The sequence below is a fragment of the Drosophila biarmipes genome, chromosome 3L (assembly GCF_025231255.1).
Source record: "Drosophila biarmipes strain raj3 chromosome 3L, RU_DBia_V1.1, whole genome shotgun sequence".
Classification (NCBI taxonomy): Eukaryota; Metazoa; Arthropoda; class Insecta; order Diptera; family Drosophilidae; genus Drosophila; species Drosophila biarmipes.
Window position 1 is genome coordinate 26976312 of NC_066613.1, and position 26600 is coordinate 27002911.

Here is a 26600-nt window from a genome sequence, read left to right on the forward strand (position 1 = left end):
GGGAAATCGGGGGCTGTCCCTAAGACATAGAAAGCGACGTAGTGTGAAATCGGAAATTCGTGTCCCCCCGTCACTTTCCTCCCAATTTTCGGCTGCCTGTTTGTGTCCGCAGGACGTGGCAATAAAATGCATCGACAGCTCTCCTCTTCCTGTTCTCTGCCCCCGAACTACAACATATACTTCTATTCGATTTCCAAGTTTCAGCTGCATAAGTACAGCCTCCAGCCCCCCGGGTAGCCAGCCACCAAGGCCGCTGTCCCTTACTCAATAAAACTTTTTGATTTCCGCTCGAATAGACGAAACTTTTTAATGCGGATGTTCTGCCAGCAGCAGCAGAAAAGCAGAAAAAGCGAAAAAATCGAAGGAGAAATGAAAACGAAATCAAATCAAATTGAATCGAATCCAAGGCAAAACAAAAGTAGAAGGGTGCCGTAAAAAGCAGAAATTTAAATGTAGAATCGGAATCAATAGCGAGAAGACTAAACACCTGCCAAATCGCCCTCAGTTCCATTTTAATTCAATTGGATTACTTTTCACCGGCACGAGCATCTGTACCCCAGGGACACTTTCCACTTCCCCCACCGAGTGGCTGAATTCTCCGTTCGTGGGGCTTCTCTATCGTTTTTGCAAATTCCCGATTAATGCACTCTCGGCGGCGAAAAATGGAAAGGAAAAGCACCCAACACCTATGGCGATTCTACCTTCTACCCTCCGCTTTTCCAATCACTCAAATGGCACAAGAATTCAAAACAGAAGTGAAATAAAATTAAATAAAAGCAAACAAGGTATGGATGAATGAAAACGTTCTTGAATGGGTTCTAAGGGAATGACTAATGTGCATACAATGTGGGACAATGGAAGTACAACTTCTAAGGTCGAACTGAAAGTAAACAATCTTTACAAAACTTTCTTTTAGTTCTCTCTAATTAGGTTGTGAATAAAGTAAAAGACGCGAATCAAGCCTTTATAATCATGAGAAATAGGTAAAACAGTTCCCAAGATGACATGGTATAGTTTGGTAAATAACTTACTTGATAATACCCGCCCTAAGCCCCTGAGTATTCCAAAGATCTCCTCATAACCCACCGAAATATGCACAAATCCATCTGGACACCACTCGAGGCCCCTGAAAGTTCCCCTGCCATAACAAAGCCTTCGATTAACCCCAGCTTGGAGGAGAATGAGCACCGAAAGCGAGCCATTAACAACCTCAACTGCACTTACGCCGGGAACACGAGACGCCAACATCTCCGCATCTCCACATCTCAGCCGGGGAACAATGGAGGACGACCTGGCAGCGCTCGTGCCAACTCCGCCCTGGCCAAGGAGGAGGAGGTGGAGGAGGAGGGGCTCCAGATGAAACCGAAACCAAAGACGAAAACGAAAACGGAGACGAAGGAAGAGGGCACAATCACCGGAAGAAAAGCGGAGCAGGAGGCCGGGCGAGGGAACGGGAGTAGGAATGGGATGCAGCTGGAATCTGATAGGAACATCATCTTCATCTCGAGCATATCCGGCAAGTGCAAGTGCGTGGAGGTGGGTATTCCGCATTATGGAGGGGGATTATGATGATGTCGCAGGACGGAGGACGGAGGACGGAGGTCGGAGAAAGGGGAAGTGAAAGCGAGTGTTGACGCTTCCAGCTGCGGGGTTAATAAGCGATATAAGCGACGCGATAACGAGTTGTGGAGTACATGAAGTGCTCTTCCCTGCGACCCCTCAGCTGCACCGTCCCTGTGATACAAGGCCCTCGATGGGGATTAAGCTGATGGTGAAGCCACACTGCGAAAAAATTCTAGAGCTCGCATACGCTTATAATGTCACAGGATGGGTTTTAAATAGACACCACATAAAGGAAAGTTTCTGGTTGTTTTTGAGGCATGTTGAGGTATCCCATCTAGTGTGGTTTGCATTTTCAAGGAGTATTGTAATTGTCCTAGAAGCATTTCTCGCAGTGGAATTCCTAAACCTCTTTTAACCCCCGGCCCCCTGAAAAGCTGCCTTTGTACTCGCCTGCTAATGGATGTGACAAGGCGTGTCCTGGCTGATCCTGGGACATTCCTGATTAAGTGCAACTTTGACGTGGAACGGTTTAATTGCTGGAACACCCAGGCAGCTGTCCCCAGCTCCTTGTTCCCTCTCCTCCTCCTCCTCCACTAATGAGCTACGAATTTGGCATTCATCCCCGGCCTTTTGCGGGAGGGAAATCCTTTGACTCGGGCCACAGAGACCCTGAGTCGACTCCTGCGATTCGATCTCCGTCCGATCCATGTGCAAATTCGATCGATTCAGCCTGCTTTCCATGTCCCCTGGCCTGGCATCTGCCGTCGTTTGCCCCAGCAGCACGCGCATCCTTTTTGTAAACAGCGGGACAAAGGACTCCGGGCACACACACATGTTGTCCCGACAGGAAGCGCACTGATTGAGGGGCAAATCTCAGGTCCTCACCCTCCATTCGGAGTCCTCGGGCCGGGGAACAGATGTTTTTATTGAGCCGAAGACGAGGACAGGAATGCGTGTGCCGCCAGCAAATCGGAAGTGCATCCCCCAGCCCTCGATCGTCCTGCTCCTCTTTGATCTCTCCTGGCATTTAACCTACGAAATAGTTTTGGTTTTCGGTACCGCAGGATTTATTATTATTATTCTTCATGGTGTGCTTCCCCGAATCCGATTGTTTTGCATCCCAATTATGGGACAGAGGTTCTGACCCCCGACAAGTGGGTCCTGGAGCGGGATTTCTGGTCGGGGGACATGAAACATTACTTTCTGCATTCCGAAAGGCAATTGCAAGACCCCGAAAACGTATCAGAAAGTGTAAACATTTTTGAACCACATTTCGAAACCATTTAAATATATTCATCAGTCTATAGTTTTTAAATATTAGGTAGGTTGAAGAATATATCTTAATTTTTGATACTACTAATATTTAATAGATTTTTTATAGATATTTGATAAAATAATAGATAAAATACTAAAAAAAAAGTTTAATTGCACCACCCTTTAAAAGAACCTCCAGCAAAAAAGGTTTTTTCAGAAAATAAATCAGACTTAAACAAAAAAGCTGCCCCATTTTGGCCAGCCAGCGAATCCTTCTGACCTGTGCTTACTGGCCAGGCGCATCCTTGTGCTCACTGACCTGTTAGGACGCCGATAAGTTCTGGCCAGGATCGTGCTCCTGCTTCTGATTTGGCTGCCCACAGCTGACCTGCAACCATCTGCAACCATATCGAGTAATTAAATTTTAGAGCCAACTCGTGCACTTTCTCTGTGTGTTTTTGCATCGTGGCCAGGTAAGCAGGTTTTTTTTGGTGGGCTGGCAGGTGAGGGTAGAAGGTGGTTGGTTGAGGGGGTGGTGCATTTTCTAATTAGTGCACCGCAAAATATGAGCCTGACCACCAGCAGATACTGCTACTGCTGCTGCTGCTGCGGTGTGGCCTCATAAATCCCGAGCAGCCAGCCGGAGGTTCAATTAAATTTCGACTTGCGAATCAATAAACCAGCAACATTTTCAACACAATTCATTTAGCGTTCGGCAGGAGGAGCAGGAGCGGGGAAGGATCAGGAGCAGATGTGTGCACCTGGAGGAAATCAAAGCGCCAAGGAGCGAGGGGCAGGAAAGCGCGTGTGCAACTCGACACCGGAACAAGTGGCAGCCAGAGGGGATGAGGGCAAGGCATGGGATGAGCGGGGGGAGACGGAGGCCAGCGCTACAGTCTTACCTCATGGTAAAGAACCAGCCGAAGAAACAAGGAGAAAGTGGTAAAAAATGAGATATTTTGTAGTACCTATTCCCCAAAGCGGTGTTATCATACGATAATTGATTATAAACCAACGACATGCTTGATAATATCTGTAACATCCTTTATAAGTAAGTATATTATAGAAGCCTGATTACTACTTTCTCTAAAAGCACTTATGTCCTTTTTGGTCCTACTTCACTGTACTTGGCCCTATGAAGCGCTGTGTGCGTAATGCGCAGCGAGGAAAACATTTGGCAGCAGTCAGTTTGATGGGGTCAGGAAGAGGAACCCAGAGAAAGGTGCCAGGAGAAAGGAGAAAGGGGGAGGAGGGCGAACACCCGTAAGCCAGGAGGCACGCGCAACTGCAGCGGGGCCAAGCCGCCGCAGAAACTCCTGCTCCTTGTGAAACACAAGTTGGGATAATAACAGCAGAAGCCAGGGCTCAGGCACATGGAATGGGGCACCACACGGACAATGAGCTCGACATCCTGCCGCTGTGGACAATGTGCACTACGTGGACTGTGGACGAGGGCACCGCCAAATCGGCGCACTGCATTAATTGGTTCAGTGATTTTTTTATGGCCAACTGGCAGCGTTTCAGCGCTCAGGAAAATAAGAAAACTGGAGCAGGCGTATCGAAGCCAGGACCTGTCGACCGCAGGCACAGGAGGAGAAGGGGAAGGAAAAAGGAAATGCAGGACAGGATTGCAGCCTGTCACATGTTTGTGGCAAAGATGCAGCCGTGCTGATAAAGAGAGAAGCCAAGGGTGCACCACAAGAGATAAATGCACTGAGGTAAAGAGGGAGTTCTTCGAGATATTTTCTAAATAGTATATAAAAACATAGGCTTTCGATATGAGTTTATTACATCTCCGCAATCATAGTTTACTATTGCCTACTTTCAGACACCTTTATAGGAGATTTCAAAACTCTATTATTTTCTAATGCTTTCTTGATGAAAACATGTGCTTAAAAAGTGCTGCAGCTGCGAGCCTATACTTATTTTGATCGATGTAATATGTTAAGTGAATAATTTTTCCCAAGCCCCATTAGTTTTCTCAGTGTAGATACCCTTGGCCCGAACAAGTCTCAGCTGCGGTAGAAAGCGGAGAAAGGAGCCGGGCTAACGAGCGGAAAACACGATATTACAAGGCCATAACTCGTAGGCCAGAAGTGAGGACCCCGAACCCCGAGCCCAGCACCCAGATCCCAGATCCCGATGGCGGGACCTCTGGCACGCTCTTCTCCTCCCCCTCAATCGGCAGATGAGATGGCAGGGCAGGGGAGCGGAGTCGGCGACAAATCTCATTAAAACTGAATCGAAATGGTAATTCGAGTTGCTCACAAACAGATCCCGAGATGCAACTGCGATTCCGATTCCGTTTGCGATTGAGTTGATAGCGCCCGAGACCCATGTGTGTTTTTGTGTGATTGTGAGCTCCTTATCCGCATCCTTGCATCCTTGTCCACCGACCCTGCGGCAGAAGACTTTGTTTGCCAAGATGTCTGGGGCCGGGGGTTGGGCTTACACATACCTATAGAGAGGGCAAGGTGTGATTTGGCTGCTGCCATTGTCTGCAGGATGCGCTGCCTGTGTTTGCCGCTCGGTTTCCAAATGCGGGCAGGTGGTTCTGAAGGCGACTTAGTAGTTCCGGGGGAAGGGCCTGCGTCTCTCGAAGTGCCAGGGGCACGGGCATGCGAGTTCCAATCGACTGGAGTATCAGTGCTCCGTCTACTTGAGCCTAATTGCAATCCAATTGCTTGGCTGCCGGGAGTCAAAGGACCTTAAAGGACGCTTAGAGTTGCAGTTGAAGGTGCCCAATACATGGCGGGTTACTCACAACTAATCACATGATTGATGATTGCGGCAATGTAACTCAAATTAAGCTAAGAAAGTTAAGCATTTGTGAACAAAAACCTTAACTTGAGGGCCCAACAGATAATAGATGATATTCGTTTTTCGGAACGAATTCACTTTATTTGTTGGTTTGGAATATATTGTTGCATACTTTTAGACACCCAGATTTAAATTAAAGAATTCTTCGCTTCTAGATGCTAAAGGGAGAAATACATGAAAATAGTTCAATGTACCTGGTTATTTCTTCATTATTTTCTAACAATACAATTTCCCCTTCTAGAAGTTAATTAGGTTTCCCCTTTGTCTATTAACCCCACCTCCAACCAACATGTATTGGAATTCAAGACAATAACAAATTTTAATAAACCGAAAATGCAGCCATAATGAACTGAAACTTAAACGTCTTGAGGCCATAAATATCAATGCAAATAATACAGACACTGACTGTGAGAATCGACATTTGCCCACAGGCCATTAGAACATTAGAGTATTCGAATTTTCCCAGCGCTTTCCGCTTTCATCCCGCACACTGTTGTGCTGTCATCTTGATTGGATTTTGGCTAGGCATCGACTTTCCATGTATTTCAATTAACATACTGACAATGCAGCCGAGAGATGATGACATGCGGATTAGGAGTGATTATGAAAAATTACATTTCAATTAGGGGCAAAGTGAATTTATTCAAAAATCGAAAAACGGAAATCGCAGGCCCGCATGAAGGATTGAGCGGTGCTTCGCGGGGTTGATTGAGGGGCAGTGATTGCGTGATTGATGGATGGACAGTGGCAGGAATTAAATTAAATGCATCGCGCGTGTCGCTTTTAATTAGCCCCCGAACTCCGAACTCCGAAATCCAACGAATCAGCGGGATTAGTGTCCTGTCCACCCCGTGAAAGTGCGCAAAATGTGAAAATTCGCAAAAACTGAGCAGCATTTCCGCTCCGCCACTCCTTTTCACAACTTTCGCGATTGTTTTCCATTAAGCTGAATAATTAGCATTCCTCTGCGCAAAGGTACGCGCAACTTTCGCAGTTCTCCTCCAGCCTTTCAGCTTTTTATCGCAGCTCCGAAATTGATTTTGACACCTGAAAACTGCACAAACTTCTGGGCGAAAAACTTTCTGGCAAAAGAAAGTTTTTTTGGGTGCAGCGAAATGGATGGGATGCCTAACAAAAACAGAATTAAACATAAAGATAAAGGTGATTCGAGGTGGGGTGTACTACAAAGATACCCAAGAAAATCGCACTGAGTTCCATTTGAGCAAATAACTTTTTGTCTCGAAGATTACACGAGCATTACAAGACTTTCAGTCCGACCTGCGAGAGTAGTCGAAATGGCAGTTGAGGCTGATGGGGAACTATGGGTGGTTCCTGCTTTCCTCACTGTCTTCTCTAAGCTGTCGAAATAGTCTTACACTCGGAGAAAAACGACGGAGGTAATTCTCGTCAATTAAAATAAATAAAATCAATCGTGTGACAGTAATCGTTATCAATATTATAAAGTCCATAAAAAGTGTAAAAAAGTAGGCAACAAAATATTTTTATTCCAAAAGATGTTCCATCTTCGTTTCATTGCATACTTTTAGACATTTAGCAACATTTATGCTAAATCGGAAAGAATTTTGATCTTTTCAAAACTAAAGCTTATGTTTTTTCCGTGTATGCACTTTGAAATTGATGTGTCTGTGGGGGGCGGCATATGTACGTATGTGTGCTTAGGTGGGCGGAGCAGCCGCAATTGATGTGGCAATATTTGCTGCACCTAGTTGGCTTCGTCACCGACCTGCCACCCACTTCCCGCCCCTCCACCCACTTTGCTCTTCAGGGAACACGCGTCGTATGCGCAACTTGTGCAGTTTATTGAAAAACTTGCCTAATTTATGGGTTAAAGGTGGCATTACTTACTTGTTCCTTGAATTTTCTAAGCAGCCACTGACAGGCCATCAAATTATGCAAAGAACGCGCAGTGAAAAGCCGTAAACAATCCCAATGAAGCGAGCTCCGTAAACGCAATTGAGTTAAAAGTGAGGCGAAGCAATTTAATTGGGGGAAATGTGCCCGCTCTCTGGCTGAATTTCAATTGGAATTGAATGCAAAACGAATTACCAAAGTGATTTGCCCTGATCCATTTAACAAGTTCTTATGGCAACGCAGACGTCCCGCCAAGGGTCACGGCCAAACCCCTGCCAACCCAAGATGCCAAAGGAAAAAATCCAGCAGATGCGCGAGAGCAGCAGGATAAACAGTCATTCGAATTCGAATTCAAGAGGACGCCTAATGGCGCACTAATCAAAAGTCATTATGTGGAAGCAGCAGCCAAGGACATCCACATCCTCACAAAGGAGGGAAAATTGCGCGTATTATGACCACAGGGGCGGCGATGGCCGAGGAAAATGGGGCGGGGGTCTTTAGCCGAAAAGGGGCGCGTCCAGAAGGCCCAGCCCTCGTTTGCGCCGCTCTTAATTTGTTTGTCCAGCTAGGAAACTCAAAATCTGCCCCATCATGGTGACTGGATGGTAAGTTCAGCCATGGGACGGGGGATTCCCTGGACAGCAACAGGGGTTGCCTTTCAGGTCGGAAACTTGGGAAACTAACCCGCGGATTAGGCTCAACTGCACGCACAGCCCGGAAAAGCGGAAAACCCTGGGGAGGAGGACTCTGAGTCCAGCAGAAGGCCAAGTGCAGGGGTTACACATATCCTGGGACGGGATGCCGAGACACGTGCTGCGGCACAAGAAACGAGATTAGAGGCCCCCAAGATGTTGGGTCTGGGCGATCCCATAAACTGTAATCATAGGTCTTGAGATATGGCGAATAACTTGTAATTTGTTATATTACATGTATAACATGTATAAATCAATTTAAACACCCCCTAACTTTGTAAATGACCAAACTTTTCCATTTGCCTTCGAGTTCTTTCCATTATTTATACTTACGAAAACATATTTTGTTTGTTGTTTTTAAATTATTATAATATAGATTCCCCATAAAAATACCCCGCTGGGAGAGTAATACCCACAAGTAATCAAATTAATGATAGAATCATCCAGTAATTTCCATTCAAAATTGATGGTTCGCAAATAAAGAAAAATCATCAGTATCTAAAAGCTTTGGAAAATCACTTTTGGAACCCTAAATAACCAAAAAACCAAAGAATATAGAGCACCCCAATCAGAAGAAGTTCCCAGAACTGGATCAGACATCGCCTCAATCATAATTTACCTGATGGAACCATTAATTAACTCGCAGAAAATGAGTTCAAGGAACTTATCGTCAATGGAAAGATCCCCCATAATTCGGCAACCAGTTCTGCAGAAAGTTGATTTGAGATATTATTTCAACAGAAAGCCGAATTGTTTTGTAATAAATTGCCAATCACTCAGTGGCCATTTGGAGGAAACCACCCGTTTAACCGACTCAGCCCTTCCACCCACTCGATTACAGTCCCAGTCCATGGAAGACCCTCTTCGTCACGGCATCAAGTATAGAACATTATTAAGTGATCCCAAGTCTTGTGGGGAGGGCGGTGGTCTTGGCGTTGTTGTTTGTTTACCTGGCCGGCGATTGAAATAAACTCTCGTGCAATCCTCTGAAAATAGAATCAGTTCGCTTTTCTGTTGCCTGGCAGAGGAAGCTTCGGGGGATCGGGATGATCGGGGGTCCAAATATATATAATCACAGTTCTCGTGGGCACACGACGCCAATGATGACGTGGCGGCGCTAACGTCACCGATCCCACATTCTTATTTATTATTTTTCGGGCGGAGCATTATTTATCTGGTTTCGTGGTCTGCGGGATCTCAGTGACGTCACTTGGATCGCTCATCTGATCGTTGGGATCAGTGGGCGGTCATCACTTCGCTGCAGAATCTCCCTATGACCTAGTTGATTGACTGGGAGCTTGGGGTTTCTTGGGGAGACTGCGTCTTTGGTCTGCTCCTCGGCGGGTTTATTTATTTGTATTTAGCTGGAATTGCGCCTTGTTTTCGCCAAACGCCCCCGCATATAAGCCCTGGCAATCTATAGCTCTAGAATCGACACTTGGCAGAAGTTATAGTCCGGTGGTTCCCTTTTCATGTTTGAGTAAACTGGCCATTTCCCACCCAATGTTGCGATCAAATAGCTGCATAAATTAGCGTTTTGTGTGCGGATTTGATGGGTAAACATAAGGGTTGATCACAAGAAAAGGCATTTTGTGCCTAACTAGTGCTTCTTTTGCTTTGATTTGTAGTGGTTACTCGATGAAAACTTAGCTTAAGGTAGTAAATTTCGTTAATAGCCATAGTATCATATATAATCATAATCATAACTGATAATCTGAAAGAACTTAATTTAAATAGGTTCTATGAGATCTCTCATTTGTTTGTTTAAATTCATATTTCATTCGACGTTAGGCAACGAATTTCATCTTAAATTCTTCAGATAATCAAGCGTTTTAGCTTCCCTCGCGATTCCCAATTATTGATCAGATTTCTCCTTATGCAGCCTAAGTGATGAGGGCAGTTCTCAACAACTGCTGACCCCTGTCAGGTCATTAAAGCATATTTAATCGACTCCATATTCCGCTTCCATACCCCCAACTGCCGCAGGTGGTGAGATGCAACATCAGCACCACATCTTGCTCACCTCTGACCCATTGGGGATGGAGTCCAGCCGGGGATTTGTTTTTCAACCCATCGGAAAGTTTCCCACCATATCGCATGCTCGAGTGGTAGACCATTGAAAAACCAGCCCCCATTTCGGCCATCCTCCGCCGCTGTTCCTGATTGACGTAGACAAATCGTATTAAAATTGTGCTAAGTTAATTGGCAGTTCGAGATTTTCAACAATTTCATAAAATTTTACGCCTATCATGTGTCGGCCAATTGTTCGTCCGCTGCTCGTCCGCCGTTGTTTGTTTTCATAAACACAAATAACTTATCTCCGAACGCGTATTTTTGAATTATTAAGTTCGATCTTCGCGTGACGCAAAGTAGTAAATTCCGACGCCCAACTCGCGCTGATGGCCAGCGAACGAATGGTAACCAAATGGTGCCCAAAAGGCCAGGAGCATCTCCTTCTGGGACCCCCTTGCCAAAATTCATTCAGTTCGTAGCCGGTGCAAACACACAAATCAGTTTGGGGCAAACATCGGCGGCTTTATAATCATATTCACACCTCGCCCGATGACTATAAAAACACAATGAACCGAAACTCATTGAGTGGGCGTGTGTGTATTTTGAGCAAAGGGTCGTTAAAAAACGCCGCAGGATATATTCGAGCCATCAGAAATGAGTTAAATTGACGTGTTCTTTTAATGACTGAAAAATTCGGCTGTGATTGATCCTAAGAATGATGCCAAGATGTAACGGAAATTTTTTGTTAGATCTTGCCGAAAATTATTAAATAGTGTACAATTATGGCAACCTAGTTTTACTAAAGTAGATCACGTTTAATGTCAGATTAGAAGAAAACATCTCTAGCCTTACAATGTTCACTCTATGTGAACCAAAGATAGCATACTTTTGTGTCACCGCTTATTTTCTCCTATCATAAAATGGTAGCATACTTTTTAGGTTGGATATTCCTAGGAAAAGGATAAGGACTAACATTTATCCCGCTAATATCATAGATTTTTAAATCTCTAGCTCTATCTTTTTCAACAGGAACATAAAGTGTACCTGGAAAACCAGTTTGTATAGCTTCCGTAAGAAAACAGGGGTCTTGTCAGTGGAGTAGTGATCAATTGTATGTATATTAAACTAGAGGAACTGAACAATTTCACGTCTCTAATTTGGAATCACCCGCAACGGTGAGAGGAGTTTGGGCCAGGAATATGTCGCCATAGGGATTGTGCGGCTTTTGGCTCTCGCGATCGAACTCGGAGCCGATGGCCCACAGCGACTCCAGATCGTATTCCTCCCGAGCGCTCGGAGAAAATATATGCAGGGCAATGTTGCCTAGAAGGGGATTGAAGGTGTAAGACGAGTTCCAATGTTATCATCTGTCAGGGGCCTGAACTCGCAACTAGACTTACCCAAATCCATGGCCATCCAATCCCGGCTCTTGTCGCCCTCGATGCGGGGCAGAATGTCTCCCTTACTCCGCTTGATCTTGAACATGCGACGCACAAACTCCGCCGTGGTCAGCATGTGCCGATAGCTGCGCCCACTGCAGACCACGAGGTGGTCCACATATTTAAGGTTCTCCGGCACATAGCAGACGAATATGTCGTCCACATTCTCCTTGCGCAGCAGCTCCACCAAGTCCTCCACATCAAACACCCCGCGAGTGCCTCCTGCAAATGAAGTTAGAAACTCAAAAACCTATTCATCCTGGCCATACCCCACTTACGCTTTAAGTTCAATCCATAGTAGTGATCCTCCTCCAGATCCGCATTTTCGGGAAGCTGCTGCTCCTGGTGGCGCGCCTCCTCCACGTCGAAAATCTCCGTGGCCTCCTCGTCCCGGAATATCTTGTACTTGTCCTGCACGCCGGCCACCAAATTCTTGCCGGAACGAGCGTCACTTTCCTGGCTCGTTCCGGGGTGTTGCGGCGGCTTGGAGAACTCGTGGTGGAAGCAGCGCAGAACAGGCACACTCAGGCGCCTGTCGTGGACCAGGCGGAACACACGGGTCAGCATTTTTGTTATTTATTAATTAATTAAGTAACAATTGGAGAATAAGACCTATTCGACTATCGATTAAGTTGGAAACAGCTGATTAACTATCGACAGGAAGGTGTGGCCCTCTTCTGAATCTGGTATTTTAAAAATATACCAGAAATCAGAATTTTAAATTTTAATTTTCGTCGCGCGAGTCTTATTTAATAGACATATATGTTCTTATATATAATAAGCTTTTTGACATGTGCGTCTAAATTTATTAACATATCTATTATTTTTAAATCCCAGCAAACACGAGGATGTTATTGTGGAATAGATTTGGAATTTTAAATTTCGTCACGCGAGTCTTATTTAATATACCTATATGTTCTTATATATAATAAGCTTTTTGACATGTGCGTCTTAATTTATTAACATATCTATTCTCTTTAAATCCCAGCAAACAGGGGGATGTTATCGTGGAATAGATTTGGAATTTTAAATTTCGTCACGCGAGTTTTATTTAATATACATATATGTTCTTATATATAATAAGCTTTTTGACATGTGCGTCTTAATTTATTAACATATCTATTCTTTTTAAATCCCATCAAACAGGGGGATGTTATTTTGGAAAGGATTTGGAATTTTAAATTTCGTCTCGCGAGTCTTATTTAATATACATATATGTTCTTATATATGATAAGCTTTTTGACATGTGCGTCTTAATTTATTAACATATCTATTATTTTTAAATCCCAGCAAACACGAGGATGTTATTGTGGAATAGATTTGGAATTTTAAATTTCGTCACGCGAGTCTTATTTAATATACCTATATGTTCTTATATATAATAAGCTTTTTGACATGTGCGTCTTAATTTATTAACATATCTATTCTCTTTAAATCCCAGCAAACAGGGGGATGTTATCGTGGAATAGATTTGGAATTTTAAATTTCGTCACGCGAGTTTTATTTAATATACATATATGTTCTTATATATAATAAGCTTTTTGACATGTGCGTCTTAATTTATTAACATATCTATTCTTTTTAAATCCCATCAAACAGGGGGATGTTATTTTGGAAAGGATTTGGAATTTTAAATTTCGTCTCGCGAGTCTTATTTAATATACATATATGTTCTTATATATGATAAGCTTTTTGACATGTGCGTCTTAATTTATTAACATATCTATTCTTTTTAAATCCCATCAAACAGGGGGATGTCATTGTGGAATAGTTTAGGCGGAGAACAGGGGGCTTGGCACGAATAAAATTTGTTGGCCCAAAATCTGAAATTTGTTATTTTTGTATTCTTGCTCTGACATATTTTAAATATATATCAGCTATTTTTGAGAAAAACAAAGTTTTACGGTATCAGGTATCATGAATATGTTAACCCTTTATATTGAGATTACAACGAAATTGAGGGGTCGGTTCAATTTGCTTTGAAGAAGCGTATATGTATATAAATATATAAATAAATAAATAAATATAAATACATATATTTTTTAGTACCAATGCGGCCATATCTTGTATCCGACACTACATTTTATAAAGTTTAAAATCGAGAAAACATGTGCTCTTCGTTTCTACCATTTTCTTTATGTTCAAGGTTTGGCTTCTCTAGCCAAAATGTTAATTTGGAAATTCATTGATTGTGAATTTGGCTAATATTTATTTATTTTTACCTGATATAAAAGAATCATTGACTTCGCGATCTGTTTTTAAATAAGAACTAAACAGTTCTAATTTTTATTTATTATAAAACATTTCATTCATTCAGAAATATGTAGTAAAAGACAGCTCAGAACACACCCCACGCAGCCGCGAAGGCGGAGGCGAGTCTGGAGCACACGTCATTCGCTGCCAGGGGATAGCTGCTGACGGAGAAGAACTCCTCGGTCAAGTCAGTCGTGAGATTTCCGAAGGCATAGCTTCCCATGACTACCACCACTGGTTCCTCCTCCTTGGGCACCAGGTCCCCGAGATTCCGCAGTGGCTTGCCAGCGGCGCTCAAGGCGTACCGTTTGCAGCCCACAGGAAGGTGATCGGAGATGGGATTCTGGATCACCCTCATCAGTTTCAGGGAGGGGTCCTCCTTGGCCCGAACCTCGCCCTCGGTCAGCAATTTCACTATAAGGGGGCCAAAGCCCTTGAAGGTTCTGGGTATAAGGGTTTGCTGGCTGACTTCGATGAGGACACCCTTCTCCGTGTGTACGAACACCTGGAGATAGCCAGCTCGGTGCAATGGGGAGTCGTAGAGCATGGTCAGGGTCTGGAGGGTGATATCCGGCCGAACTGTGGCAGGATCCCGTTGGCTTTGGCGCAAAATATCCAAATGGTCATCGCAATTCAGCAGCTCAAGTTTGTCGTTGACCTTTTGGTTGTATTTGTAAATATAAACCGATTTTATTTCCCTGTTTTGTGAGAAATTTATATTACCTTAACCACTTCCAGTTGAGCACCTTCCAAAACGACAATAAGTCGATTTTTGCTGGTGTTTTTTGTTACAATCTTGAACCGACCCCTGTCCAAGTTAACTTCCTCATTGTCAGCCATATTTTTATGGAGTTAATTGATAGATGCCAGGAAGAAGCGATGCGATTTCGAAAATCAGATTTTTGAAATGACACTCTAGTTGTACGTTGCCCTAGTGATGTGCTATTCAAATATAATAATGTCTATTCCTGTCGATACTTAGTTGCTATCGATGTTCGGCTGTCTAGGCAGATAGGCTATTCCCCATACTTGTAAATGACTAGTGTTTTATTAACCTCTTGGCGCTCAGTGAGAACGGGCTATTTTTACCGCCCGAAACGCGTTACTGCCGACAGGTCGGGGCCAGTGCTCCCCCGCCACCTGGTCACACTAGATAGTCTCCAGAAAATTAACCAGCCGCCTGATAAAAATTAAAAGTTATTAAATCGCAACAAAACCACAGCAAAGTGTGCACAATGAGCGAGCAGAAAACGAGCGGGAGTGGGTCAGCCGCCGCGGCGCGACAGCAAATCGAGGCGGAGTACAAGGACAAACGGGCGGGATGGCACCGCTTCTACAAGGTAAATGGCAATGGAAAACGGATTGGATTGGCAACAACAACTGCGATTGCAACTTCCAACTGCTCAGGGAACTGGGCGAACAGTGGATAAATGCGCAATTCGCCGGGGATCGTTGCTGGACGCGGGGCACACACCTTTCGCAGGGCTCCTTTGGCGGTTCGATTTCCACGAAAATGTGATGAGTGCGCAAAAGGCTTCTGCAGATGCCACCAACACCACGGCGAGCTTTTGGTGTGTGCGTGAGTGTGTGTCGGTGTCGGTGTTGTTGTTGCTTTAACAGCCAGGCTTTGGCTTTGGCTTGGGCCAAAAACAAAAACAAAGGCAGTGGAAAAGAATGTACAGACAGATTCTCACCTACACACATGCACACGGCTGCTCACCTGCTGCACTTTGCATTCTCTCCGGTGCGCGTGTGTGCGTGCGCGCCTGTGGCTGTGTGCACTTGGCATATTTATGCTCGCCATATATCTCTGAAAGCAGCCATACCTTTCCCCAAAAACGATTTCCTTGACTATCAATAGAGCGGCGAGCTGTTCCGCGAATTCCATGCCATTCCCGTTTGGCCAAATCAAATCGGAGGCGATTTCTGGGAAGAGCCTTGCGTCTGTGTGTTGTGTGTTGTGATTGTTGCTGGATGAGCCCCCAAAACCAACTACACAAACACCACCGTGGAGGGGGACAGTGTGCTCGCCTCCTCAGAGCTCCCCGCACACACACAGGCGTGCACTGGGACTAGGAGAGAGGCTCACGCACACAGGGGCGCAAAGGGCATGCGTCTGGTTTTTGAGTCTCGCTTTGGGCTGCTGCTTCTTCTTCGCCTGCTGCTGCCTGTCGGAGTGGGAATCGGAGTCCTCTCCTCGCCCCTCGCCCCTCCTCCGCTTCTCCGCTCCTCTCTCCTGCCTTGTGGCCAGTTCCGGCGAACTGTGTCTTCAGCTGCTGCTCCTCCTGCTGCTGCCTCCCCCTCCGGGGCCTCCACTCACTTGAATTGGGATTTCACGGAATTCCACTCCGCAGTTAGGATGACACAGTATACACCATGCATACACACGAACACGTACCCGTTTCTGGACCCTCTCCTCGGGCATCCTCGTCGTCATCCTTTGTGCCCTCGCCGAGGATAATCTAATTTTCCAGCTAACTGGAAAAAGGAGTCTGCTGGCAATTGGGCGTCGCAACTGGCTGGAAAAATAGCTGGAAGCCATTTCGGTCGAAATACAGTCTGGCCTGGCTACGATGATTCCTCAATGGTAGCTCTGGGCTTACGCATTTCTATGAAATAACCACTTTTTCAATTGAAAGTCGCGCTGGTGGATTTCAGTGGAATTTTAAATAGTCTTAGAACTCCATTCAAGAATTCCACAAGTTTTGCTTGGAATTTCTCCTCCGTCAGAACTCGGAAAGTTACTCATACTCTTTCAGTTAAAACCAGTTTCTAATAATCTTAAAAACAATTTTGAAAAGTCCCAATGGTATTTATTTCCCGAAGCGGTTTATATAGCATTGCAATTAAATAATATATTTAAGAAACATGAATATGTACGACCATAAGGTTAGTTTCCCAAGGCAGCTTAAGGTCAAACAAGACTAGGCGAGACCTAGGGTTTCTAGGTCTACACTTATAATAACTACCTTATATTATTTAAGATAACGTTATAGTTTCTCCTTGGTATCCTTTCAAAGATAGGTTAACTTTTTCGCATTGACGATTTGCCATATGATAGACAGCCCTCATAGGGCGGTCGGACTGTAGCCGAAAACGCAATGACGCATTGGGATCGTTTTGGTTTGCCATGCTTTTTGCGCACTACAGGTGTAATCATTTCCATTGAGCGCACTCCCGTAACTGGGTCTACCCCTCCCCCTATCAGCTTGCACCTCGCGACCTCTCGATCCATCCTTTCCATCATCCCGCCCACCCCACTGACATCCCATCCATTACGACAACCTCCGTCGAGTGTGACGAAGCTTCTTAGCTCCCCAGAGGGTATGTCAGTCTTGGCAAGAAGCTGGTATCAGCAGGTGATGGATAGAAGACGGAAGATTGTAGTATATCTAATTGAAGAAGGGCATTAGAGCCCAAGAAAACAGCTCTTATCAGTTCCTACATAGATCACGTGAAGGGTATATACAATCCGGCCTCTCAAACTGAGTTTCCTTTCTCGGTGCAATTATGCCCTCACGTATGCATGCAATGTTTTTGCTACTGTTTCCCTGCAATGCAAAACAGAAAAATAACAATAAAACTGTTGGCACGACACGCTTTGGAAATCAAGACCCTAGATTTCGCCACTCCGCTTAGGAGAGTCACCTGGATAGCCCGCGGAGCATAAACAACAGCTTGTAGCTGCGGTAAGCGGCCCAAGACTTGATGTTCAATGGAGCCGAAGAACTGTTTTCTCTTCTGAAGGAAGCGCCTAGATATCATCATAGCAGTGGGATTTTCAAGACACCTATACCAAAGTTAGTTCCCTGCTTAAGAGCTAACAGTTCCAGTTTGGTGACACACAAATAACGCTCGCGCAACAGATGGCACAACCGAGTTCTGGGAAGCAGACAAAAGACTTTATCACTAGCAAATATTTGAATAAAATACCTCAATTATCTGCGCAAACTCTCACGTGACATGCTGATAATCAGACGTCAAACAATTGATATTAGAAAATACCACACCGTTCCGAGGAAAATTTAGTGCAACCCCGGTTTACTTTCAGTTTCAAAAGAATTATCAATAACAGTGCGTTGCGTCGATGATACTTCCTGCTAAGAACATCCCTTATCGGACGTTGCCCTCGGCAGATTTGGAGATTACGCAAGAGCTGGGCTTAGCCAGGTGATTCCATAACAGCACGGCGAATCTGATTCAGCTGATTCACTCTTGAAACATGACGAACTGGCAATTAACAACTGATTTTCGAGCTGCAGGAGAAACAATATATGTGTGCAAAAGCATGTTCGGTTACTCATCAGCGGCTTCGCATGCATGTGATTAAGTTGTCCGCTGACTTTGAGCCGCGTTTTGTGGGGAACGGAGCACTTGTCATCGCCAGGTTGGCGCCATTGACCTTGTTCGGTGTTGGCTTGCCGATGGCTCGATTGACCACGGCGCCTTACAGCTGCGCCAGCAACTGTACGTACCTACGTACCTACGTTCGGCTGATAAGGCACCGGCACCGGTCATGCCCAAGATAATGCCATTAACAACAGCCTGGCTAATTAGTCACGCCCGGTTTGCTGGCTGGGTGGGCTTCGGCTCCAGTCGCAGTCCCTCCCAGGCCAAGTTCCCACAAGTATCTATCTGCGATTGGCGCAGCCGGAGGAGGGTTTGGCCACCCGGAGAAGCCCCTGTGAGTGGGCCAGGTGGTGAATCACAGCCCCGGGGGGCAACCCCCACTCGATTTGTGGCTGCAAATTGCTAAACGTCAGTGTTTTGCAAAGTCGAGAGCGGATATGCCCAGGACTCGTCATAAACTGGGATTTCCGAATATGTTTGTTTCTATTAATTAACAAGGAAACTCACTCAGCCGGCCATGTTTCATTTCACTTCTAATTATGAGCTATGAATATGTTTTAAAACACTTGTTTACATTTTAAATTGCTTCTTGAAATGATTTATAGGCGTAATCATAAATATTTGTTTAGGAATAGCAATACGCATTAATTTAATACTTGTCAACTATTGTTTATTGGTATGTCCCCGGCTTTTCTAAGAAAGTATTGACTCATTTTCGGCGTACACATTAAAATAATGTGTACCTAAGTTCTTAAAGACCGCTTTAAAAGTAAGCTTCACTGATCGATTACCAAAAAAGATACGTTTTCCGCAAAAGTACTCCCCAACTGAGTTCTCTTGAAGTGTCCAACGGGCTACTTAAATATGTGGAAAACGTTTTATTGTTCGATAAACTCGTTTCTAGAGAAAAGTACATTTTGCAGTGTTTTTATGGGGCATTTTGGAACTTTGTAATTTTAATTAAGAAGGCATGGTTGAAGAGCCCAAGTCAGAAGTCATCAATCCCCTAGTTCATTGCAGGGAAAGTGACTGATAACTTAAAAAGCAAGACCGCCGAATGTTGCCCCCGGTTTATGGGTAATTTCGATTAGACTAATCGCCTTTTTGATGAATTTCAGGAAATTTGCGAGTGCTGCGACAGGGAGGCGAAGGAGAAGCAGTTCAGCACATTGGAATCCGAGCGTCACGCGAACCGCGGCCTGAATCGCTATCGGGATGTGAATCCCTACGACCATTCCCGCATCGTTCTGAAGCGCGGCAGCGTGGACTACATCAATGCCAATCTGGTTCAGGTGGGTCGCGTTTTAATGCATTCGTTTTCACCCAGTTTAACGCTTGACTGACACTCTTCAGCTGGAGCGCGCCGACCGTCAGTACATCCTGACCCAGGGACCGCTGGTGGACACCGTGGGACACTTCTGGCTGATGGTCTGGGAGCAGAAGTCCCGGGGGATCCTCATGCTCAACAAGCTGATGGAGAAGAAGCATATCAAATGCCACCTCTACTGGCCCAACGAGATGGGTGCCGAGAAGGCCCTGAAGCTTCCCACTGTCAAGCTTACCGTGGAGCTCATCCGCTGCGAGACGTACCAGAACTTCGTGCGGCGGTGGTTCAAGTAAGTCATCTTCTGGGATGCCTGTTCCAAAGTACTATATCGATTAACTACAATCCAATACTCTTACAGACTAACCGATCTCGAAACGCAGCAGAGTCGCGAGGTGATGCAGTTCCACTACACAACATGGCCGGACTTTGGCATTCCCAGCTCGCCGAACGCATTCCTCAAGTTCTTGCAGCAGGTGCGCGACTCCGACTGCCTCAGCCGCGACGTGGGTCCCGCCGTGGTGCACTGCAGCGCCGGCATCGGCCGCTCGGGCACCTTCTGCCTGGTGGACTGCTGCCTTGTGCTGATCGACAAGTACGGCGAGTGCAATGTGTCCAAGGTGCTGTGCGAGCTGCGCAGCTACCGCATGGGCCTGATTCAAACCGCCGACCAGCTGGACTTCTCCTACCAGGCGATCATCGAGGGCATCACGAAGCTGCACGATCCCGTATGTATGCGCGACCAGCGGCCGGCGTCTGGGAGTCGATTCCTCGGGGGCTGCCGGGCGCCGCCGTTTACATTGCAGTTCCCGCCTGTCCTGGGGGTGTCACAGAAATCTCTAGAGACTGTGGCATCACTTAGTGGGGAAGTTGTTCACATACTTTCAGTGCGTGACAGAGTCTCTAGAGACTTCATTAGTTGTTTTCTGTTTCTTTTAAGTTGGTTTTTGGTTTTTAATGGAATTTTATTGACCGCAACTGTATGATTTATTATGATGCATGTTTGTGTTTTCCTTTTCAATTGCCAGTCGTTCAAAGCTTTGGTTTAAACATAGTCAAGATTGATACTATTAACAAAATTAACTTTCAATTTCATTGATGCGAAGGAGATTGCATTGTTCCTCGGTTGGTAGAGGTTTCTGTGACAGCCCTGGAATAATATATAAATCTAATTGTGATCTTTTACAACCTCTTCAGACCTTTCTCGATGCTGAGGAACCCATCATCGCAAACGACACAGACACCCACACACTGGATGAACAGCCGCCGCCACTGCCGCCTCGCGTTCAGTCGCTCAACCTGCCGCTGGCCCCCAATTCCGGTGGCATACTCTCGCTCAATATGCGTGCCGCCCAGGCCAATGGAGCTGCCGACAATGCTGGCGACAAGATGAGCAAGGATGCCCTCAACAACTTCATCAATCAGCACGACATGCTGCCGTACTCCGAGGTGGCCGACAGACGTCCCTTGCCGCCGATACCCACGAGAGCCCTTAACGAATCGGACAGCGACGATGATTACTTGCTGGACGACGACGAGGAGGACGAGACAGATGAGGACGAGGAGTACGAGACCATTAACGAGCACGACGCAGAGCCAGTTAATGGCCATGTGCCCCTGACGACGACACAGCCGCACGACGACGATGTGAATGCCAACAGCGAGAAGCCAGCGGCGCCAGCCGACGAGCAGCACAAGGCCAACGGCATCGATCCAATTCCAGGCCAGCTCCCAGCCAGGTAGGACTTTGAAAGTGGAATAATTAATGTGCTCTTCAATGTTTCTAATAAATTTATATCCCATGACCACCTTCTAATCACCACCTATCCTTTGCAGTCCCGAGAACGAGCTTAAGAGGCGGAAACGCACCGAATACCAGGCCAGTCTGGAGCAGAAGGTCAACGACATCAAGCGGAAGCAGCGGGAGAACGAGGACAGCCAGCTGGCGGCAAAGAAACGAAGGTCATTACTCACATATATTGCCGCTGGTGTTGTGGTGGGCGTGATCTGCGCCTACGCATACACGAAGCTAGGATAAGTGCCCCCATTAGCCACTAAGTAGTCGTAGACCAGTAGTAGCGATAGCTGTATGACGTATTTAGTTGCCGTAGGACACTGATCGATCACCGACTCCTCCCCCTGGTCCCCAGCTCCGATCCCCACCAGCGCTCGTCCGCCTCGCTGGCCTGGCCTGGCATCAAATGTGGCCACGAATCAAGGACGACGAGGCACGGATCGGCGGCGGATCGGGTAGGGTCAGAGATCGGATGGAGTCGCATCGCAATCGCAGGCCACGGATTGTGGATTGCGCATGCCGGAATGAGCTGAACGAACGATACACGATGCATAAACATTAGGGAATTTTTTATATATGTACGAAAAGAGGAAAACAAAACAAAACAAGCAACTAAACTAAACGAGAATCGGGTAGAAATCACGTCAAATGTAGATTTTGCGCAATAGACTGACATTTTAGAACAAATTTATTTTCTACACTCTAAAAATGGATTGATAACAGACCAGGAAATCCCCCGAAACGAACCACACCAACTCACCAAGCTCCCTCTTCTAATCGCTCGCTATGCAATAAAATGATTATACCTTTTACAACCACGATCAACGATTCAAGCACCCCAAGTCCACCCACACGCTTCACTTGTTGTTGTACAGCAATTTCTTATAGCATACGACCTATGTATATTTATTTATGAAGATTTACGAGAAACCAACACTTGTTGTAGTACATGGCAAAATATAAAGTGCAGCAATGTGCCAAAAAGAAACAAAATGTAGAATTGTATGAAAGCAAAGCCCTCACGACTTTTATTTTACTTTGCCAACCCGCCCTGTACTAATTTTGAATTGTTGTGTTTAGAAATAATCGTATTTGAAGAGCACCTTGCTGAAAAAACGCGTCTTCATTAAAGCAATAACATGAAAGAAGGCAAGAAAAGCAAAGTACACCTATATCTCGTTTACCGCCTGCTCCTAGGGAGTCTTATAATCAAAATTAATTTTATTCCGCACACGAATCGAACCATCCGAAATCAAAACAAAGTGATTCTTTTCCAAATTGCAACCTTGGACTTGGCTAGTTGCGTACTAAACTAAATTAACGAATATTTTACTGCGTCGCTAAGCGAAGTATAGGTGTATGATTTAAATGTAATGCTGGTTTTGCCAGGGCAAAGCCAGTTGTATTCAGCAAACGAAGGGAGGAAAGGCGGAAGACTATTCAATGGTTTTCCCAGTAGAGTAAGTGTGAACCCAATCCAAGAAACATATTTATATAAACGTGTAGCGCGAGAGGACGCAAGAAAGTCGGCAAGAGTTATTTTTTATATGTGTAACCCACAATTTAACGAAGATTCAAGTAACCACCCACGAAGAGGTACGAGATCGGATGAGCCAAGGAGGATAACTAATAACAAAAATACATATTTATATTAACTATATTTAGCAGTAACGAGTAACAACATGAACAATACCTATAGTAATGCCTAGTTAACTGAACGTCGGCTAAGTACACCATGCATACACTGAGACAAATCGAACACCACACCACACAAACCAACACAGTACTATATATAATGCCTATGAGAAGGAAAAGAGAAGTGAGAGAAAGTATTCAAATAAAGCTAATCATTTAAGACACGAAACTGCGAACCGCTTTACCTGGCGTATTTCTTACTGTCATTCATAACACGTTTTCATCTCTCTGTTTTCAGACGCGAAAATCGGCACAAAAAGTCTAGGTCCAAGACAAAGTAAGAGCACAGCCCATCCAGTCCAGCACCAACACAAAGAAACAAATTAACATATCATTTCGCATTACTGTAGCTTCTAATGCCAAAATAAATGTTTTTGAAATTGCAAATCATTTTCGAAAAGTAACGCTCATTTATCGAGGTGCCCACCTGTTATGTAACAGCGTTTATTCGATTAACAGAATGTTAGGCTTAGTATGACCATTTTTTGAAATATACCAGTTATGGTGGGATAATTAACTAATAGTTTTTTAAATCGTCCAGATGTTCTTATAGTTAGATATTCCCTAAATTGTTAGACTTGGTTAGTTGTGTCATACAACAACCTTCATTGTTTTTGAAAAACCAGACAACACCTGATTTTATATCAGAAACAACAACCAACAGCAAAGTTTCTCCCCTCTAATTGTTAGTATATTTTTCTTCAATTTCGTATGTTTGCTAATCGATAACACTGATAACAGACCGATAACAGCCGTCACATTGCAGCCCTGAGAGCAGATATAAAAAAAACGTGCGCACATTTCGTTTTCGTTGACTTCTTTTGTTTTTATTGAAAAACTAAGTGAAAACATGGCCAGCAAAGCTAAGAAGGAGGTGCTGTGCGACCATTGCCACGAGAGCTACGAGGCCAAAATGGTTTACACCGCCCAAAAGATGTTTGTGGGCACAAAAGTCGTGGACTTGCTGGAGGCCATCACCCACAAGAGCGTGAGTTGGGCGCGCGGCATTCCTATCTCCAGATCTGATCCCAATCCATTCCCTTCACCCCTTTCAGATCCCAGCCAACGCGAACGTCAAGATATGCTTCATCTGTGCGTCGGGCTTCATGTCCACCAGCGCCCTGATCGACAAGGTCCGCGAGACGGTGGACAGGATTCTGGCGGGGCCCGCCAAGAAGGGCAAGGTCAGCAAGGCGGCGGCGCAGGAGGCACAGGATCAAGCGTCCGCTGATGAGCCGGCGCCGGACATTGTGGACCTCACCGCAGAGGTGGAGAAGAAGCCGGCCAAGCCGCAGCCCAAGAAGAACACCACCATTCGCCAGCGCAGCAAGTCGGTTGCCTTTCCCGCCAGCTCAATGGTTTCAGAGTTCGCTGGAGTAGCAAACATTAAGGCCTCGCCCGCCAAAAAGCAGGTGTCCCGCTTGCTCGCGGACAATCTCGACGATTCCGTGCAACTGACGCCAGCCAAAGATGTGTCGTCCTCCAAAAAGGCTTTCCTAAATCTCTTCGGCAACGGCGATGATGCCATGGAAAAGGAATTTGAGACCGAGAGCGAGGAGGAAGGCGAAGGACGCTATCTCACGATTAACACCAACAACTTCAAGTGCACGGTGTGCGAGTTCCACACTAGGTTCCCCAACCACATAAAGGAACACATGCAGAAGGAGCATGGCCAACAGCGTACACGCATTTACAGTTGCCCACTTTGCAACAAGAACTTCGGAGTTCTAAAGACAATCAAAGATCATGTGCGCGACGTCCACTCGCGCATTTTACTAAGTGAGTCCGAGGCCAAGACCAAGGCGAAGGAAATAAAGGAAAACCCGAAGGGGTCGGAGGCTGAGCCAAAGCCAAAGGAGCAGAAGGTGCCAAAGGTGCCTGAGACGCAAAAACAAAAGCCAAAGGAAGTGAAATCGAAAGCAAAAAAGACAGAAGTGTCAACCGAGAGCAAGTCTAAGAAGAAAACAACAGAAGTGGAGTCGGAACCAGTAGTAAGCGAGAAATCAGAAGAGAACCAGAAGGTCAAGATCGCCCTCTTAAATTCCAAGGACTCGTCATTTGAGTCAGAAGTCAAACCAGTGCTCACCCAAGAGAAAGCCCTTGAGACCCCGGGGCCCAAAGTAGCCTCCTTCAAAGCCCTAAACGAATCCCTAATGAGGAAAAGGATGCTGGAGAACCTGCAGGACTCCGAGTACACATTTGCCATCAACGGATCCAGCGCCTCCACTCCCAGGGCCGAGACCACCAACTTCCAGTGCGACATATGCGACTGCGAGCTGGCGACCGCCAAGCAGATGCAGGACCACATGAAGACTGCTCACGCCATTGAAAAGCCGAAGGTGTTCAAGTGCCACGTCTGCGAGAAGAGTCTGACCACCAAGCAGTCGCTTAAAACGCACCAGGCTCTGCATAATAACACTAGTGCCGAGGCGGGCAAGTCCAGCAAGCGCAAGATACTGCAAGAAGAGGATGAGGTTGTTGATATTGAGGGTAGTTTTCAGGAGAACAACACTGTCGAGGATGACGAGGGGCCTCGGGAGGAGAAGATTGTTAGGGAAGAGTCCAGTAAGGATACCTCCTTGAATGTCGCCCAGCCTAAGGTGGATGGGCTCATGTCTGCTCCTCTGACGCCCGTGAAGAAGGCAAAAAAAGTCAAGACAAGCATCCAAGGCATTTCGGGGGTCATCACGAATGGTGAATCTCCCACCAAGCGCAAGAAGCAAGACAAATCCGGGGACACATCCTCAATTTCTGATGTATCTCAGCTGGAGGAGATCAACCACAATGTGAAGCCGCACAAAAAGGCCCGGCTGGAGTCCGTGGGCGACTCCACCACCGACGAGTCCGTACTCAGCTGCGACCAGTGCGGTAAGTCTGTCGGCTCGCGCCAGCGTCTGGACTCGCACATTAAGAAGAAGCACTTCTCACAGCTCAAGTGTCCAACGTGCCAGGAGGTCTTCACTAAACAGCTGCACTATGTGAGCCACTTCTCCGAGTGCTTCACGGATAAGGGTTTGCCCTGTGGCGTGGACAAGTGCGCCAAGGTCTTCACGGAGGCCAACTTCCTGAGCTCTCACCTGCGCAAGCGCCACCTATGCGCCTAGGCGTCCTTTTTAATTGTTTTTTCAATACCATCTTGACCATTTTAGGCTAACTTTAGGTTATCGATTAGCTAATGTATCGTGGAGTACATTTACTTGTTTTTGCTCGTAGGGTTTTACGTGATCGGAATGAAATCAACAAAACGTATATGCAATGTATAACAAGGTTACATCTTTATAAATGTTTGACTATTGAATAACTTTAGGACTCCTAGTTGTAAAATGCCTAAGAAATACGGCAGGATGTCAAGCTAGAATTTGTAATTAAATAGACCTCAGACGAATATGATACATTTGTACGTACTTACAAAGAGTATGTATAGATTAAATACAGTGTAAGAAAATATTTTGTACTGAATAACTGAACTGTTAATAAAAATGCCCAATGGCTACGGCACATGCAAACGTTTTTCAACCGCAGGACACAGA

General features: G+C 45.6%; 5 protein-coding genes across 7 annotated transcripts; 3 read left to right on the forward strand and 2 right to left on the reverse strand.

Annotated features, from left to right (window-relative positions):
- The first annotated feature begins 1004 nt into the window (after nucleotides 1–1004).
- On the forward strand, nucleotides 1005–2049 carry LOC122819043 (uncharacterized). Its single transcript, XM_050886255.1, has 2 exons — nucleotides 1005–1008; nucleotides 1070–2049. The coding sequence occupies exon 2, from the start codon at nucleotides 1093–1095 to the stop codon at nucleotides 1567–1569; it is 477 nt and encodes a 158-aa protein (XP_050742212.1). The 5' UTR covers nucleotides 1005–1008; nucleotides 1070–1092; the 3' UTR covers nucleotides 1570–2049.
- A 9252-nt stretch (nucleotides 2050–11301) lies between these two features.
- LOC108028362 (uncharacterized) lies at nucleotides 11302–12284 on the reverse strand. The gene is made up of 3 exons (XM_017100149.3): nucleotides 11932–12284; nucleotides 11615–11875; nucleotides 11302–11537 (listed from the first exon to the last, which is right to left on the reverse strand). Exons 1-3 carry the CDS (start codon nucleotides 12218–12220, stop codon nucleotides 11359–11361), a joined length of 729 nt encoding a protein of 242 aa, XP_016955638.1. The 5' UTR covers nucleotides 12221–12284; the 3' UTR covers nucleotides 11302–11358.
- Nucleotides 12285–13906: 1622 nt separating this feature from the next.
- LOC108028473 (ribosomal RNA small subunit methyltransferase NEP1) lies at nucleotides 13907–14842 on the reverse strand. Its single transcript, XM_017100338.3, has 2 exons — nucleotides 14630–14842; nucleotides 13907–14564 (listed from the first exon to the last, which is right to left on the reverse strand). Exons 1-2 carry the CDS (start codon nucleotides 14744–14746, stop codon nucleotides 13992–13994), a joined length of 690 nt encoding a protein of 229 aa, XP_016955827.1. The 5' UTR covers nucleotides 14747–14842; the 3' UTR covers nucleotides 13907–13991.
- A 183-nt stretch (nucleotides 14843–15025) lies between these two features.
- LOC108030115 (tyrosine-protein phosphatase non-receptor type 61F) lies at nucleotides 15026–23457 on the forward strand. Of its 2 annotated transcripts, XM_017102823.3 has the most exons (7): nucleotides 15026–15246; nucleotides 19375–19548; nucleotides 19610–19872; nucleotides 19942–20308; nucleotides 20778–21319; nucleotides 21417–21542; nucleotides 23309–23457. In XM_017102823.3, the coding sequence occupies exons 1-7, from the start codon at nucleotides 15142–15144 to the stop codon at nucleotides 23349–23351; spliced, it is 1620 nt and encodes a 539-aa protein (XP_016958312.1). In that variant the 5' UTR covers nucleotides 15026–15141; the 3' UTR covers nucleotides 23352–23457. The 2 variants fall into 2 exon arrangements, with proteins under 2 accessions (XP_016958312.1, XP_016958304.1); XM_017102815.3 differs by lacking the exon at nucleotides 23309–23457 and having other exon boundaries at nucleotides 15027–15246; nucleotides 21417–23246.
- A 358-nt stretch (nucleotides 23458–23815) lies between these two features.
- Nucleotides 23816–26570, forward strand: LOC108030108 (zinc finger protein CG2199). 2 transcript variants are annotated; one of them, XM_050886724.1, is made up of 3 exons: nucleotides 23816–24058; nucleotides 24126–25938; nucleotides 26001–26174. In XM_050886724.1, exons 1-3 carry the CDS (start codon nucleotides 23921–23923, stop codon nucleotides 26033–26035), a joined length of 1986 nt encoding a protein of 661 aa, XP_050742681.1. In that variant the 5' UTR covers nucleotides 23816–23920; the 3' UTR covers nucleotides 26036–26174. The 2 variants fall into 2 exon arrangements, with proteins under 2 accessions (XP_050742681.1, XP_016958291.1); XM_017102802.3 differs by having other exon boundaries at nucleotides 24126–26570.
- The last annotated feature ends 30 nt before the right edge of the window (nucleotides 26571–26600 follow it).